Source organism: Salvelinus sp. IW2-2015, linkage group LG9 (assembly GCF_002910315.2).
Source record: "Salvelinus sp. IW2-2015 linkage group LG9, ASM291031v2, whole genome shotgun sequence".
Classification (NCBI taxonomy): Eukaryota; Metazoa; Chordata; class Actinopteri; order Salmoniformes; family Salmonidae; genus Salvelinus; species Salvelinus sp. IW2-2015.
The window spans coordinates 16,819,278-16,836,522 of record NC_036849.1 but is presented as its reverse complement, the minus strand read 5'-3'; the positions used below and the strand labels follow the sequence as shown (position 1 = coordinate 16,836,522).

At 42.3% G+C, this 17,245-nt stretch overlaps 2 protein-coding genes across 12 annotated transcripts in view; both read right to left on the bottom strand.

The window, feature by feature from the left end:
* The window catches only part of LOC111968702 (E3 ubiquitin-protein ligase pellino homolog 2-like), a 43,293-nt gene extending 40,629 nt beyond the window's left edge, over nucleotides 1–2,664 (bottom strand). The window contains exon 1 of the mRNA XM_023994509.2: nucleotides 2,317–2,664. Coding sequence (XP_023850277.1) covers nucleotides 2,317–2,393 — 77 coding nt within the window. The 5' untranslated portion in view covers nucleotides 2,394–2,664. The remainder of the gene's footprint in view (nucleotides 1–2,316) is intronic.
* Nucleotides 2,665–7,613: 4,949 nt separating this feature from the next.
* LOC111968701 (kinectin) overlaps nucleotides 7,614–17,245 on the bottom strand; it is a 45,549-nt gene continuing 35,917 nt past the window's right edge. For 8 of the 11 annotated variants that reach the window (XM_023994504.2, XM_023994502.2, XM_023994500.2 and 5 more), the window contains 10 exons: nucleotides 13,696–13,815; nucleotides 13,504–13,593; nucleotides 13,316–13,408; nucleotides 13,132–13,200; nucleotides 12,926–13,009; nucleotides 12,250–12,333; nucleotides 11,234–11,317; nucleotides 9,875–9,964; nucleotides 9,535–9,645; nucleotides 7,614–8,630 (listed from right to left, as the gene is read on the bottom strand). In XM_023994504.2, the coding sequence (XP_023850272.1) occupies nucleotides 8,601–8,630; nucleotides 9,535–9,645; nucleotides 9,875–9,964; nucleotides 11,234–11,317; nucleotides 12,250–12,333; nucleotides 12,926–13,009; nucleotides 13,132–13,200; nucleotides 13,316–13,408; nucleotides 13,504–13,593; nucleotides 13,696–13,815 (855 nt within the window). In that variant the 3' untranslated portion in view covers nucleotides 7,614–8,600. The remainder of the gene's footprint in view (nucleotides 8,631–9,534; nucleotides 9,646–9,874; nucleotides 9,965–11,233; nucleotides 11,318–12,249; nucleotides 12,334–12,925; nucleotides 13,010–13,131; nucleotides 13,201–13,315; nucleotides 13,409–13,503; nucleotides 13,594–13,695; nucleotides 13,816–17,245) is intronic. The other 3 variants (XM_023994503.2, XM_023994508.2, XM_023994506.2) reach the window with 2 other exon arrangements.

The following is a 17,245-nucleotide window of genomic DNA, read 5'->3' as shown; positions in this document are numbered from 1 at the left end:
GGGTTTCTGTGGCTAGGTGCTGACCTAACAATCGCAAAGTGTGCTTTCTCCGTAAAGCCTTTTTGAAATCTGACACAGCGGTTGCATTAAGGAGAAGTTTATCTTTATTCGTATGTTTAACACGTGTCGTTTAACAATGTTTATGATGAGTATTTCTGTAATTTGATGTGGCTCTCTGCACTTTCACCGGATGTTTGTTTGAGACAATGCATTTCTGACCATAACGCGCCAATGTAAACTGAGATTTTTGGATATAAATATGAACTTTATCGAACAAAACATACATGTATTGTGTACCATGAAGTCCTATGAGTGCCATCTGATGAAGATCATCAAAGGTTAGGGATTAATTTTATCTCTATTTCTGCTTTTTGTGACTCCTCTCTTTGGCTGGAAAAATGGCTGTATGGTTTTCTGTGACTAGGTGCTGAGCTAACATAATCGCATGGTGTGCTTTCGCAGTAAAGCCTTTTGAAATCGGACACTGTGGTTGGAGTTACAAGAAGTTTATCTTTAAAATGGTGGATAATACTTGTATGTTTGAGGAATTTTAATTATGGGATTTCTGTTGTTTTGAATTTGGCGCCCTGCAATTTCACTGGCTGTTGTTGAGGTGGGACGCTAGCGTCCCACTTGTACCAGAGACGTTATCAGCTTCTACACCTAAGCCATAAGACTGCTGAACAATTAATCAAATGGCCACCCGGACTATTTACATTGACCCCCTTTGTTTTCACACTGTTGCTCACTGTTTATTAATGATGCATAGTCACTTTACAAATTACTTCGACTAACCTGTACCCCCGCACATTGACTCGGGAACTGGTACCCCCTGTATATAGCCTCGTTATTGTTATGTAATTTTCTTGTGTTATGTTATTATATTTTTTTCACTAGTTTATTTAGTAAATATTTCCTTAACTCTATTTATTGAAATGCATTGTTGGTTAAGGACTTAAGGACTAAACCCTGGGATTAAACACCTCCCTCTGCAATTGGATCCTGGACTTTGACAGGCCACCCGCAGGTGGTGAGGATAGGCAACAACACATCCGCCACGCTGACCCTCAACACAGTGGCCCCTCAGGAGTAGGTGCTTAGCCCCCTCCTGTACGCCCAGTTCACCCACGACTGTGTGGCCACACCATCATTAAGTTTGCTGATGACACGACAGTGGTAGGCCTGATCACCAACGACGTTAAGACAGCCTACAAGGAAGAGGTCAGAGACCTGGCAGTGTGGTGCCAGGACAACCTCTCCCTCAATGTCAGCAAGACAAAAGGAGCTGATCATGGACTACAGGAAACGGAGGGCCGCGCATGCCCCTATTCAAATCAACAGGGCTGTAGAGGAGACGGTCAAGAACTTAAAGTTAATCAATTTCCACATCACTAAGGACCAATCATTGTCCAAACACACCAACACGTGAAGAGGGCACAACACTTCTTCCCCCTCAGGAGGATGAAAAAAAATTGGCATTGGCCCTCAGATACTCTACAGCTGCACCATTGAGCGAATCTTGACTGGCTGTATCACCGCTTGGTATAGCAACTGCTCTGCATCCGACTGCAAGGCACTACAGCGGGTAGTGTGTACAGCCCAGTACATCACCGGGACCGAGCTCCCTGTCATCCAGGACCTCTATACCAGGCGGTGTCAGAGGAAGGCCCTAACAATTGTCAAAGACTCTAGCCACCCAAGTCACAGTCTGTACTCTCTGCGATCACCCAGCATGCAGTACCAGAGTGCCAAGTCTGGTACCAAAAGACTCCTAAACAGCTTCCACCCCAAAGCTATAAGGCTGCTTTACAGTTATTAAACAGCTACATGGACTTTCTGCTATTCGCCACCTACCTACATGTACATAGTTAGTACTTCAAGCAATCACCTAACCAAACCTACATGTACATATCACCTTAAATCACCCCAACTACCTTACCTTACTATTTTCTTACCAATTAGTTAATTTTCTTACTTTTTAAACTGCATTGTTGGGTAAGGGCTCGTAAAGCGTTTCGAGGTAAAGTCCACACTTTTCGTATTCATCGCATGTGACAAATACAAGTTGATTTGAATTAGTTTAATATCCAATTATTAGTGTGCATGTAAGTTAAACGTTATGTCGACAACTAAATCGAAGTCAAGCATGAATATTTATTCACAGAAAAAAATATTTAACTCCAGCCCGTGTTTTCTGTGCAGGAAAAAAGTTCTGGCGTTCACAAACATAGCTTCGACTTTTTCACCTAGCCTACAAAATGTTAGCTAGCTATACTTGTTGACTTTAGAAAATACACAAGCCTTTCTCCAACTTACCCTAATACTACCAGCTCCCCGTATTTTATTGGGTCTTTAGTCGGGCCGCAGTGTTCCTCCTGGTTTGGCGAAAACATTAGGCTTTTTCTTGCTTCTATGGACAGCAGGCGCCCCTCAATCTCAATGCACTCGCCCAAATTCAAAAGATCATAGGAAATTCACTTCAAAGGGTGTAAGCAGCTGCCATGTCACACAATAGCACGTCGTATACGTCTTTACAACCATATATAGCCGTCTTCTTTTTTATTTTGTATTAATCGAATATAATTACTTTTGTGTTAGACATGTTACAAGCAAGTCGTAATTAACACAACTTGCCAGTTCAATCCGCTCTAAAAGCGGATGCATAAACACCCAGGCACAGGGGTGGACCATACCATTCAGCAGTCCTTTACTTTAAACAGGGGGGACCTTTAGACACATTCCTCTCAACAATTTTTTCGGACCCATTTATTTACACAACACTTTATCGATGTAAGCTGATATAGGTATTTGATAATTTATTTTTCATAATTTGATTTCTATAATACATTTTTGTCAAATAAATACGACAAATTAGAACAGACGTCCCTTGTTCGATATCTCACATGGGCATGGCTAGAATGAGGCGGCACCTTCTATTATGTAAACAAAGAGTACAATCTGGCTATTCTTAAAGGGATCATAGCTTTCACATTTCACACTGCCACATTCATATCATTTTGAAAGAACAGAACGTTTGAAACTCACACGTTCTTAGGCCTATTTTTCTCATTTTCAGACCATAACAGCGTAGACTTAGATGAGACCTGTCCTATTATGGGCAGGGAGTCCAAGACGATTCCTATGTTAATATAGCTTGCAGAGCGCACCTGTGAATTATGATTCTTTAGGCTGTCCATAAGGTGAGTATCCCAAAAACGCATCAATTTATGCCGGGATTTCTTCTTATGTGGACAGAAGTAGGTGAGGGTGCATATGACTATGGCTAAACATATTGACTGATTATCAGAATGCAGCATAAAACTGAGCAGTCGAAATGATATCCTCTCTCGGTTTTGTGTTGAGAGCAAGTGATGCAAATGTAAATACTGTGGACTGCTGTGACTAACTAGAATGAGGGGCCAGAGGGATGACAAGGGTCGAATTTGACCATTCTCTATTTGGTCAAAGAAAAGTCAGCAGTTCTACCTCAAGTGAATAACACAGCAACTGCCGTTAGACACAATGCTGTAATCGGGTGACAATAATGGGGGAGCTGGGGAAAAGTTCCCTTTCAATATAAGTTAGTCTACCTCCAGGAGTGAATATCTCTGACCTACACCTTCCAGCTTCTAGCCTCACTTTAATGTGATTCACTGTAACCCAATGGTGAAGTTCTGACCACTCATCAACTTACAGTGTATGCAGCTAACGTTTCATGGGCCTGTTTTACCCATCTTCACAAGGCATTAACATTACACTCTCGCTACCCCACTTGGAAACCTGCCCCTTTATGGCACACACTGCTGTCTCCTGCAAAAAGAGCCACATAACGGCCCATGAGTCATCCTATATTGTTAGATAGGTAACTGTATGTGTTGAGCATAAAAGAAAAGACAGTGCCATTCACTATTCAATGCTTTTCTCGAACGTCTTACTGAGCTAAGAGTAGCAGAATCCAAACCAATGTTAAATTAATCTCACATTTTCAACTCAGGAAATCCCTCCGGTCTCCCTATCCTGTATGTCCAGTCATTGTCACACCTTTCTGGTGAATGTGCCACTTCTACAGTTCTGTCTGCATCAACAATTGGCTGTCTCTGTCCTGTTTTCACAAGGCTCTGCTTGGCTAAGTGCCCCATACCTCCTAGCTCTCCATTGTCAATAGCACATTTCAAAGTGCAATAACAGTTAACACAAAAACAAAAGGTCGGGTGAGGGGGGTTCACGGCGGTCTAAGGAGTGTTACTTCATGTGTAATGCATCACCAAAAGGAGTTCTGGCAGCTCTGAGACTTTGATGTTATTTTTGATGTACTAATCATGTCTATCTGTAAGTAATACTGCAACCCACTTTAAACCATGGCATTTGTTGGTTACATTCATAGTTCTCCATATCAGGCCATTAATAGTACTGTTACTACAGATAAACCTCCATGTCTGTCTGTATATTAGGATCAAGCTACTTGTGCTGTGAACACCAACTTTCTGCCCCGCAGGTTAGTCTTAACAGCCTGGGGTATAATGACTATTTACATTTGTGTGTAACAGTCTCTGTCCCCCCATTTCATTGAGAGCATATTGTCTGTTTAAAAGAGCACAGTAAGACTCCCTTTCCATATACCCCCCCCCCCCTGCTTCCACCAAACACACACGCAAGCGCACACAAACACACATGCACACACACACAAACCAAATAAAATTTTATTTGTCACATACACAGTTTAGTGCACACATACACACACTTAGAGTGGATGGATCAAAGGCTCTCTAGCACATACCACACTGATGGGAAGCAGATGCAGAGAGGGAGCTGCTCTGTTGAGGTGGGTCTGGCTTGTTTGTGTACAAAGTCTGATATTTACATTTACATTACATTTAAGTCATTTAGCAGACGCTCTTATCCAGAGCGACTTACAAATTGGAAAGTTCATACATATTCATCCACAACATATTTATTGGTAATAGGTATGGAACAGAGACTCAATGCAAGAAATCACACAATAGTGACTAACTGTATGAGCCATGATGATGTAATAAAGACAAAGCTCCTATTTACTTCCTACTCCCTCCCTGCCCTCCCCTCTCATCCTCCTCTGTGGTTAAGTTCCCTGGAAGTCTTAGAATGTGAGAGTGTACATGTGTGTGTTGTTAAGAGTTTGTGGGATGTGGGATGTGATTGTTGTAGATTACTATTTCAGCTACATTTCCATAACTTCACATGGTTCTCATTTAAACACTCGTATGGACATTACAAGAACAGGCATGAGTCATAATTTAAACAGAGAGTGAGACATGTGTCACAGGAAAATGCATGCATGTGTGTGAGAAATCCAGTTTTGGGGAGTAGTGAACTACATGTAGTTCAACTAGTAATTTAATTTAATTTTGCAGTAGCTTGGTGGTAGTTGAACTAAATTCCAATATTGGTTGTGTTTTCAGTAGTTCATAACTTTTTTTCATGTTGTGGTGTAGCTAACTACTGGAACTACACACAATTTTTCTTTTTTAAATACAATAAAATATGGGTGACAGGAAAGACTTTCCTTGCATTTTCAGCAACAGACCTGGCTTATTCTCACTTGAAACACTGTGTGCCTAATGCTCACTTTTTTGTGTTTAATAGTGTACAGTACACATTATGTTAACATCTGATTGAAAAGTGATCTCTTCTTGCAATTTGTAGTCTATTACATATTAGGTGTAGATATGATAATAATGATATTATAGATGTGATAATGTTTATTAATGATAAGTAGTTTGGATGTAGTGAACTACTTTTTCAAAGTAACTTTAGTTAAGTAAACTATATTTTTCTTTAGGGTAGCTAAACTTCTTACAGTGTGTCTTCCAGTGTGAAGTAATTGGTAGTTTGGCAAACAATATTTTCAGAGTAGCTTCCCCAACACTGGAGAAATCTAGTGACTGGATTCCTGGAGATCTGCAGTGTAGGAAAGTGAATCAACTGTGTTTATTCCATAGGTTGCATACATCTGATAAGGGGTTTGACAGAGGCACTGATGTACCATAGAAAAGGCCTCGCCTGTATCATATCAGTGTATATAGGGATATACTGAGGTTATGGTGTGGAGCCTGTTTGTCGCTAGCTAGGTCTCCATGACAGGCCCACAATCAGCTGTCTACAGCATGACTAACGGTTCTCCTCTTCGTCTGAGGAGTAGCAAGGATCGGACCAATGTGCAGCGTGGTAAGTGTTCGTCATTTTATTAAAATGTACTGAACACTAAAATACAAAATAAACAAACAAAGAACAACCGAAACAGTTCCGTTTGGTAACAAATACAAAGACAGAAAACAACTACCCACAAATCATAGTAGGAAAACAGGCTACCTAAGTATGATTCTCAATCAGAGACAACGATCGACAGCTGCCTCTGATTGAGAACCATACCAGGCCAAACACAGAAATACAACAACATAGAAAAAGAACATAGACTGCCCACCCCAACTCACGCCCTGACCAAACTAAAATAGAGACATAAAAAAGGAACTAAGGTCAGGACGTGACAATGACAGTGTGGGAGAATGTTTGGAATGTGCTGATCCTGTGCTGCTTTCTCCCCTGACCCCTTGCTGTACAAAAGTTGTCTTGTTACTCTGTTACTTTTCTACAGTCCTGAAGGACCACATGCAGATTTACAGACAACAACAACAAGAGCAGAGCAATGACTGTACTCACTGTATCAAATCAAATTGTATTGGTCACATACACATGGTTAGCAGATGTTATTGCGAGTGTAGCGAAATGCTTGTGCTTCTAGTTCTGCCAGTGCAGCAAATGATCTAACAAGTAATATCTAACAATTCCACAACAAATCCCTAATACACACAAATCTAAGTAATTAATGGAATAAGAATATATAAATATATGGATAAGCAATGTTAGAGTGGCATAGGCTAAGATGCAACAGATAGTATAGAATCGTAGTGCTGGTAAGTTGACGCCGCTCTGATATTCAATAGTTCTTCCCGGCTGTATGTAATAACACTTAAGATTTTCTGGGCTAACAATGTAAGAAATAATACATAAAAAAACAAAATACCGCAAAGTTTCCTAAGGACTAGAAGCGAGGCAGCTAAAACTAAAATTACACCAACCACATGACAGTAAGATGTTTGTCTTGAAAGGGGAGGACAGCGTAACATTATTCTGCTTATTAGTCAGTCACACACCCCTTAGCACGTTTGTCATCAGGGTAAAAACCAGAGCTGAGGGAATGGCCTTACCTTTTATTTGTAGTAAGTCAGGGTCTAATCAAATTGAATGGCACATTGCAGAGATAAAAGATCATCCAGACCAAAAGTCAACCCCTAGCCGCAGCCCGTTACTCCTAGACTGATGGCTCTTCATAGGTCTGAAAGTATCAGATAAGTGAAAGCAAAAACAAACACTTCACTCAAGCCTCTAGTAGGCAAAGTAGTACACTACATTTCGAGGTGGTGTCTAGATGTGTTAAGGGGTTGATTTTATATGTGCAGGATAGACAAAATTTTAACAAACAAGTAGAGCGATAAGGTCTGGGACATTGGTGCCCCACGGTGGTATGGCAAAGGAAGTGCAGTCAAGAGAAGCAGAACTAAACACAGGACAACGAGCAGATTTATCAAGCATCCCTTTAATTAACTGTCACCTGTTACAAAAAAAAAGAATTATTCCATGTTAATGAAATTAGCAACAATATAGCGAGTGTTGATTACAGATGATATGGGACACCTCTTCCTAAAGTAGTTACAGTAGGATTAAAACCTCTATTCTGTAGACCTGTCCAACTGCTCCCACAGCGAGGATGGTCACAGCCTCCCTCCTACTGGCTCTGCACTTAGACTTCCTCCATGGTTAGTTACTTAGTTACCCGTCTGACATGCTGGGACCCTCCCTTATGCCCTTGCCCCCTCCAAAATACCTCAGCCAAAGTATGCATATACAGTACCTATGTATTCATGAATCAATGCACATTTACAGTTTGTGAGCTGTCAGCAAAGGAGATCAACAATTGTAGTGTAATGTCAGCAGGTCCTAACAGTTACTTTTTTAACAATACATTTTTCCTTTTTAACTTAAAAAAAGGAAAGAGAACCCAAAGTTAATTTAGTGAAGTAGGAATCCACTTCATCACCCTCTGGACAAAGAAAACTAACAGAGAAAAAAACTACATCTGTATTCAAAGATTTCCATTGAAAAAAGGGGGTAAACGGGGGGAGATGCCACAGTCTGACACGTGTAGGATGTCTTTAGCGCTGGCTGTGCTACTGTAGGGATCATGAGGAATGTGGTGGGACTTTGGAGTAGTAAGGTCTGGTTTGGTGTCCGGAGTGTGTGTGTGTGTGTGTGTAGCGTGAGGGAGCCCCTCTCTTCTGGGGCCCAGCGAAGTCTCTCCCTGACCCTGCTGAGCAGGAGCAGCTGGAGGTCAGAGGTTACAGGTCAGCGGCAGGCAGTGACAGAGGATCAGCAAGAGGCTGCCTACAGTACAGGTGAGGGGAAAGAGAGGAGTGTGACAGGAGAGGAGAGCCATGATAGGAGAGGTGGTGGGGAGGTTGGGGGTGGTCTTTGTAGTAAGATTGGGAGTGTCCATCCTCCCCTCCCTATACTTCAGGCGAGTCTTTGTCCGATTCCTGAAAAAAAAAAGGAAGCACAGTTTAAGACCTCTTTGTGTGTTACAAGAAATACTTGCTTGCCAGTTACAACCCCGATTTAACAGATGTGCTTGCTGAAAACCAAGCACAATTTTAGAAACTGTTCATACTTATTATTATTCTCCCCCTGCTGGAACCTGAAGAAAAAAACATTGATACTACTTATACTTTTTACACTACATCCATATTTGCATAAATTCCTATGCATTTCAACAGCCATAGACTTGAATGGTAAAACTTTGTACCGTGCCTAGATTTCAACCATTTATGCTTTTTGAACTATAACCATTTTAAAATGTTCATAAAAGATCCATGGGCTTCAATGGAAATTATTTGGATCTGCCACTGCTCTTGAACCGTTAAAGCATACAAACACCAAACCAATGTTGACATGTACAGAATGTCTCAACTTAAATTACTTGTCAAAAGACTGTTGATGCTATTTGTACTTTTGAACAATAACAGTTTTACATTTGCATAAAAGCGCCATAGACTTCAAAAGGCAAACATTTTATTCACCACTGCTCTTGATCTGTTTCCGCTACAACAACCAACCCAATGTTGAAATGTGGAAAAAGTCGAGGGGTCTGAATACTTTCCCGAATGCAATGTATATCCCACTATAATAACTACACACCTACAAACCACCCCAAAATAGGTCACTATAACTAACCCACAGCCTATGAAAACCATATTACTACCATTACTACTGCTGTCACTACCACTACTATTTCACAACCATAAATACTGCAAGAGTAGCAAGCACACACATTTACTTCAGTAAATTTCCTTTTCTATTTGTATATATTTTTTTTCTATATTTTAAAGCCTTCTTTTGATGGCTGTATTATCTAAATGTGGATCCATAATAAATACGTCGTACCGCCTCCTGTCTCTTGGTGAGTTGCCGGTTGACGGCCTGTAGCAGCTGCTGCAGTTCCCTCACAGTTTGGTTCAGCCCTGCAGTCTTCTTCTCCTTCCTGTCAATCTCCTCCTGATGGACACAGTGACAGGTTAGTTACTACCCTGTAGTCACTTTCAATATAACTACACCTACTTGTCAATAAAACGACCCCTATTTAAAGACTGGTTACATTTAATACACAACTACATCTTAGTTACTCTTAGTAGCTCGATACCTTTGTTTTGACCATGACTATACACTACCTAGATAATATGTGCAACATATAGCCACAGACAGTTCCCCGTCCATTAAGTCTTACGTGTGATGAGAGGTTGCTGTTCTCTATCAGGTCACCCTGGCCTGTCTCTTTGAAGATCTCCTCCTGGATCAGGTCCAGAGACTGCTGGGCCTGAGGTGGAGCAGGGTGGGGGAAATTACAAGAAACATTTAAGCTTACATTTCAGGTAATATAAGTGTGTTCAACACGTATTCAAATGCTCAGTGTGTATTTATCTGCTAGTAGGGATGCAAATTTCGGTCAATTTTGCTGCCGACTAACTGACCCTCATTAACCGGTCAACAAACTGTGTAAAAAAATAAATAATTAAACAGTAAAATCATGTGACCAACAAAAAATACTATTTGAGATCTGTATATAATAATGAGATGCTTATGTTTCCACCCAAGGCAGGAAGGCAGGCGACAAGCTTAGGCCCAAAATAAGCCCATATAAACATATTAGCCTTATTTTGGACAGATTTTGTGTAGAGTGAAACCTCTCGCTTTGCCTCTTCCTCTTTGATACTATGCACGCACAGGACATTTTTCATTAAGCACTTAATGGAAACATGCAAAAATAGCAAGCCTTTATAAAATATTTGCCTCCACGTTTCTACAGATGGATTTTCGCAAGGCTACTTTGAAGCAAGGTAAGACATGCCTCATTATTTGAAGTGAACTAAAAAAAATCAGGTTTCAAACATTTACACTGCCTCAAGCTCCCATTGCAAAGTGGTGGGTGACGTGCTGCTAGGCAGGCTATAGCCTATGCAACCGAATGACAAATTGGAGGCACGCTTTAATTACGAGTTGTGATGAAGGAATAAAAATAGCTCCTTTAATTCGTGGCCACCGAAGTTAATAGGTGACTGCATTTAGAATTGTTATTTGTTGCGCAATGACTGGGCTTACAAAAGCAGGTTTCATTCCAGTAGCCTACAGACTTTTTAAGGAGTTACTCTCACGCCGTCTGACATGTGGTAGGCTATTCCGCTCCTCAAACTGGTGCAGTAGGGACAGGTTATGAGAGCTCCGCCTATTTGGGTGAGCAAGGCTTACCAAATTCAGCTCCTCATTTTGCTTGACTGCTTCTGTATAAGAGCCATCAAGTTCGCTCTGCAGTTCAGTGCTGTGCACTTGTGATAATTAAGATGCATGGCGACTAACGAAAATACACACTCGCCAACTTAATACAGCACAATTATGCAAATGGCCCTATAGGCTAATAAGCATGACCGGTCAAATGTTTTTTCCGGCGGCTAACCGTTAACATCCTCAGCTCCTAGAGTAAGTTGCTTCTTTCTAGACTTGGACTGGTGACTAATTGTTTCTCTAACAGTAATGTAAATCCAAACAAACTAAAGGTAGTCCAATCCTAAGGGACAAGTGGACGTCTTACCTTATAGAGATCTCCAGCCACCTTTTGCCTCTCACTCTCCTCGGTCTCCAGTTTTGACAGAGTCTCAGTCAGCTGGGTCTTCAGCTGCAAGCGAAAACACCAGCGATGAGACAATTAATTCATGACAATCACAGCCCCACTCCTGGTGAAATCTGATCTCAAACTGTTTGGAGGGGGGAATTTGCATAAACACTGAGGTGTTATTCAAATATTTCTACCAAGACAAATTAGACCATTTTGCATACACCAAAACTGGTTTCACTTGGCTTTTAGAGTGGTTGAGACATGTATAGATAGCTACTTATGGCAACTCTGATGTCAGTTATGTCTCTACTAAACTAGCTATTCAATGATTAGCTAGAGACTGATAAAGATATTAAATGTTGTATTATCAATGAAAAACCAGCAGAGATGCTTTACTTATCCTTGAAGATGTTCACAGACAGAGGGTGGCAAGACAAGAGACAAACAAGACAACCAGACAGACATTGAAAATGTTTCAACTGTGTGTGGAGGCAGATGAATGATGAAAGCGTGTGCAGTTGAAGGCATAGAATGTATCCCCAAAGATGGCCGACATGGAGAAGCTCATTGTGCAGGAGTAGCAGTAAGCCACTATAAGCCTGTTAGTAGAAGTGATGGCGGAGTAGATAGTGTGCCAAGTGGAAACAGTAGTGTGTGTTATTCTGTCCTCTCACCGAGTAAAAGTGGTCCATCATCTATAACCTATGATACTAATACTCCAGTCTTACGTTACACTAAGAAAAAACTTGCTCCTAAAAAGAAAAGACACCTTATGCATGCCTCTTGCATATAAAAATAGTTTAGCCCATGTTGCATTTGAGCTTACATCACTATTGTATCCATAGGTTGTAGATCGATGGACTGACTCCCAGAGGACTCAGAGAACCCTGTATTCCCCAGGCAGGTGGTGACCTCAGAGATAACGTTGGGTGGTGCTGGTGCAGTAGGGACAGGCTATGGGAGCTCTACCTATACGGGTGAGCAAGGCTTACCAAATTCAGCATCTCATTCTGCCTGACTGCTTCTGTATAAGAGCCATCAAGTTTGCTCTGCAGTTCAGTCAACAGATCTTTGAGCTGAAATGAAGTGTGAGATGTTTTTAACAGGCAGCTGTGGGATCGGAGGAGCCAGAACGCTACACAGCTGAAGCAGGGGAACGGGGTGGTCGATCGGCTGCTGTGGTGAGCCTGTACAAGCCTATAGCATCAAGGTGTTTGGTTGGTTTTTCTACATTTAATCAATGCTCTACAGCATCTACATAAAACACATTCTCAAACAATGGAGGAATTGTGTGGTGATATGAATGAATACAGCTGCCTGACAATGTTTTTGTTCTGTGTAACTGCAGTGACTCCAATGTTGTAACAACAACGGGGCAGACTCAGTCTGTAAGTTACTGTGTAAAGTGTGTAAACCCTCTCAACCAAATTCTATAACAGAACATACCAGAATAAACTGTGTGGTGTGTGAACGGTGAATGTAATGTCTAATTGTTGCATGTACAAACACTGGTGGATACCACAAACAGTAAACACAGAGACATGCACCATAAACATACAGTACAAAGCCACCCACAAACAATGCAGAAGCGAATGACTACATAGATGAATAACCACTATGACATGACCGAGGATGACTGGCAGATGACAGGAAGTCTAGTCAGCTCACCTCTCTGACCTCTGTCACATAGGTGGCGCTCTCACGCTCTGCTCTCTCCAGCGCAGACTCAAGGTGCTGCTTGTCTCTTATCAACTATGAAAGAACAAAACAAGGAATTTTGACATATGAAAAATCACTTACATTTATTGAGTCAACTGATGTAAAGTGACTAATACAATTGCTGAGAGATGTGTTAAGTGTGTAACTGGACTGACGTTGTCCAACTCCCCGACGTCACTCAGTCTGTCTACATCCTGCTCCAGTGCTGCAACTTTCACGCTCATCTAGGAAAGAGAGGGCAGGAGAGTGACCATAAGCACCACACATACCAATTATATAGTGGTTAAAGGGGCAATATAAATACAAATTCAGTTTGATTGAATGGTCTTCAGTGTTCACCTCTTTCAGCTCTGTCTGTGACAGATCCAGCTTCACCTTCCATCGAGACTCCTCCTTCTCCACACTGCTCTGGAGACGTTGAAGGATGCCCTCCTGTGGACAGTAGAGGGTATTACATGTTAGTTTAAAATGCCTCATGACGCCTTTTATAGCGTTATCTACAGGACACTGATAGAGCATCACCTCACCGTCTCAGCCAACACTTTCTTGTACGTCTCACAATCTTTCTGTAGAACCTTCTGGGCCTCTTCAGATTCCTTCAGCTTATCAGCCAATACCTGGTGAAAGGAACAGCCCTGGTTACACAAATTTTCACCTCAGTTCTCAGACATTTGAAAACACAACTATTTTTTAAGAAACAGTAAAGGCTGTGCTGTCACCTTGGTGTCCTCTGAGCCCTCTGGAGCAGGTTCAGGTGCTGCTTCAGGGGCAGGGTTGGGCTCTGCTGCCGGGGCCTCTTTCACTGCAGTCTCAAACCTCTGCAGCCACTCCTGGTGGTTCTGAGAGAGAAGACAGTAGACAAGATACAAAACTAGGATATGTGGAAAAGATGAACTTATAATTGAATATCACATAATATCTGTAGCTCAGTTGGTACAGCATGGCACTTGCAATGGCTGTATAGTGGGTTCAATTCCAGAGACCACCCATATATGTCTGCTAAATTGCATATTATATATATATATATATAAAATGCAAATTAATTACTTAAAAATCATACAATGTGATTTTCTGGATTTTTGTTTTAGATTCCGTCTCTCACAGTTGAAGTGTACCTATAATAAAAATTACAGACCTCTACATTCTTTGTAAGTAGGAAAACTTGCAAAATCGTCAGTGTATCAAATACTTGTTCTCCCCACTGTATATATACACACAGTACCAGTCAAAAGTTACTCAAATCAAACTTTATTTGTCACATGCGCTGAAAACAACAAGTGTAGACTTTACCACGAAATGCTTACTTACAAGCCCTTAACCAACAGTGCAGTTCAAGAAGAGTTAAGAAAATATTTACCAAGTAGACTAAAGTAAAAAGTAATAATAAAACACAATAACGAGGCTATATAGAGGGGGCACCGGTACCGAGTCAGTGTGCGGGGGTACAGGTTAGTTGAGGTAATTTGTACATGTAGGTGGGGGTGAAGTGACTATGCATAGATAATAAACAATGGGGGGGGGGTCAATGGAAATTGTCCGGTGGCGATTTTATCAATTGTTCAGCAGTCTTATGCCTTGGGGTAGAAGCTGTTGAGGAGCTTTTTTGTCCTAGACTTGGTGCTCCGGTACCGCTTGCCGTGCGGTAGCAGAGAAAACAGTCTATAACTTGGGTGACTGGAGTCTCTGTCAATTTTATGGGCTTTCCTCTGACACCACCTATTATATAGGTCCTGGATGGCAGGAAGCTTGGCCCCAGTGATGTACTGGGCCGTTCGCACTACCCTCTGTAGCGCCTTACTGTCAGATGCCGAGCAGTTGCCATACCAGGCGGTGATGCAACCGGTCAGGATGCTCTCGATGGTGCAGCTGTCGAACCTTTTAAGGATCTAAGGAACCATGCTAAATCTTTTCAGTCTCCTGAGGGGGAAAAGGTTTTGTTGTTCCCTCTCACAACTGTCTTGGTATGTTTGGACCATGATAGTTTGTTGGTGATGTGGACACCAAGGAACTTTAAAAAAAAAATGTTAAACTCTCAACCCGCTCCACAACAGCCCCGTCGATGTTAATGGGGGCCTGTTCGGCCCGCCTTTTCCTGTAGTCCACGATCAGCTCCTTTGTCTTGCTCACATTGAGGGAGAGGTTGTTGTCCTGGCACCACTGCCAGTTCTCTGACCTCCTCCCTATAGGCCGTCTCATTGTTGTCGGTGATCAGGCCTACCACTGTTCTGTTGTCAGCAAACTTAATGATGGTGTTGGAATCGTGTTTAGCCACGCAGCCGTGGGTGAACAGGGAGTACAGGAAGGGACAAAGTACACACCCCTGAGGGGCCCCAGTGTTAAGGATCAGCGTGGCAGACGTGTTGTTGCCTACTCTTACCACCTGGGGGCGGCCCATCAGGAAGTCCAGGATCCAGTTGCAGAGGGAGGTGTTTAGTCCAAGAGTCCTTAGCTTAGTGATGAGCTTTGTGGGCACTATGGTGTTGAATGCTGAGCTATAGTCAATGAATAGCATTCTCACGTAGGTGTTCCTTTTGTCCAGGTGAGAAAGGGCAGTGTGGAGTGCAATTGAGATTGCGTCATCTGTGGATCTGTTGGGGCGGTATGCTAATTGGAGTGGATCTAGGGTGTCCGGGAGGATGCTGTTGATGTGATTCATGACCAGCTTTTCAAAGCACCTCATGGCTACCGACGTGAGTGCTACGGGGCGGTAATCATTTAGGCAGGTTACCTTCGCTTCCTTGGGCACAGGGACTATGGTGGTCTGTTTGAAACATGTAGGTATTACAGACTCGGTCAGGGAGAGGTTGAAAATGTCAGTGAAGACACTTGACAGTTGGTCCGCACATGCTTTGAGTACACGTCTTGGTAATCCATCTGGCCCAGCGGCTTTGTGAATGTTGACCTGTTTAAAGGTTTTGTTCACATCGGCTGCCGAGAGCGTTATCACACAGTCATCCAGAACAGCTGGTGCTCTCGTACATGCTTCAGTGTTGCTTGCCTCGAAGCGAGCATAAAAAGGCATTTAGCTCGTCAAGTAGGCTCCGCGTCACGGAGAGCTCGCGTCTGTGTTTCCCTTTGTAGTCCCTAACAGTTTTCAAGCCCTGCCACATCCGACGAGCGTCAGAGCCAGTGTAGTAGGATTCAATCTTAATCCTGTATTGACGCTTCGCTTGTTTGATGGTTTGTCTGAGGAAATAGCAGGATTTCTTATAAGCGTCCGGATTAGTCTCCCGCTCCTTGAAAGCGGCAGCTCTAGCCTTTAGCTCGATGCGGATGTTGCCTGTAATTCATGGCTTCTGGTTGGGATATGTACGTACGATCACTGTGGGGACGACGTCATCGATGCACTTATTGATGAAGCCGATGACTGTGGTTGTGTACACCTCAATGCCATTGGACTTCCTGCTTTAGTTTTTGCTTGTTAGCAGGAATCAGGAGGATAGAATTATGGTCACATTTGCCAAATGGAGGGCGGAGGAGAACTTTGTATGCATCTCTGTGTGTGGAGTAAAGGTGGTCTAGGATTTTTTCCCCCCTCTGCTTGCACATGTGACATGCTGGTAAAAATGTGGTAAAACTGATTTAAGTTTGCCTGCATTAAAGTCCCCGGCCACTAGGAGCGCAGCTTCTAACTCTCTTGGTAGATAGTGTGGTCTACAGCTTATCATAAGGTACTCTACCTCAGGCGAGCAATACCTTGAGACTTCTTTAATATTAGACATCACACACCAGCTGTTATTGATGAATAGACACACACCCCCACCCCTCGTCTTACCAGAGGTAGTGTCTCTGTTCTGCCGGTGCATGGAAAATCCCACTAGCTCCATATTGTCCGTATCGTCGTTTAGCCACGTCTCGGTGGAACATAAGATGTTACAGTTTTTAATGTCCCATTGGTAGGATAATCTTAAATCGTAGGTCATCAATTTTATTTTCCAATGATTGCACGTTAGCAAGAAGAATGGATGGCAGTGGGAGTTTACTCGCTCGCCTACGGATTCTCAGAGGGCTGCCCGATCCGCGGCCCCTTTTCCTGTGTCTTTTCTTCACACAAAAGGCGGGGATCTGGGCCTGATCCAGTGAAAGCAGGGTATCCCTCTCGTCAGACTCATTAAAGGAAAAAGTTTCTTCCAGTCCGCGGTGAGTAATCACTGTTCTGATGTCCAGAATATATTTTAGGTCATAAGAGACGGTAGCAGCAACATTATGTTCACAAAAAGTTAAAAAACAAGTTACACAAAGTGCAAAAAAACTAACAAAATAACACAA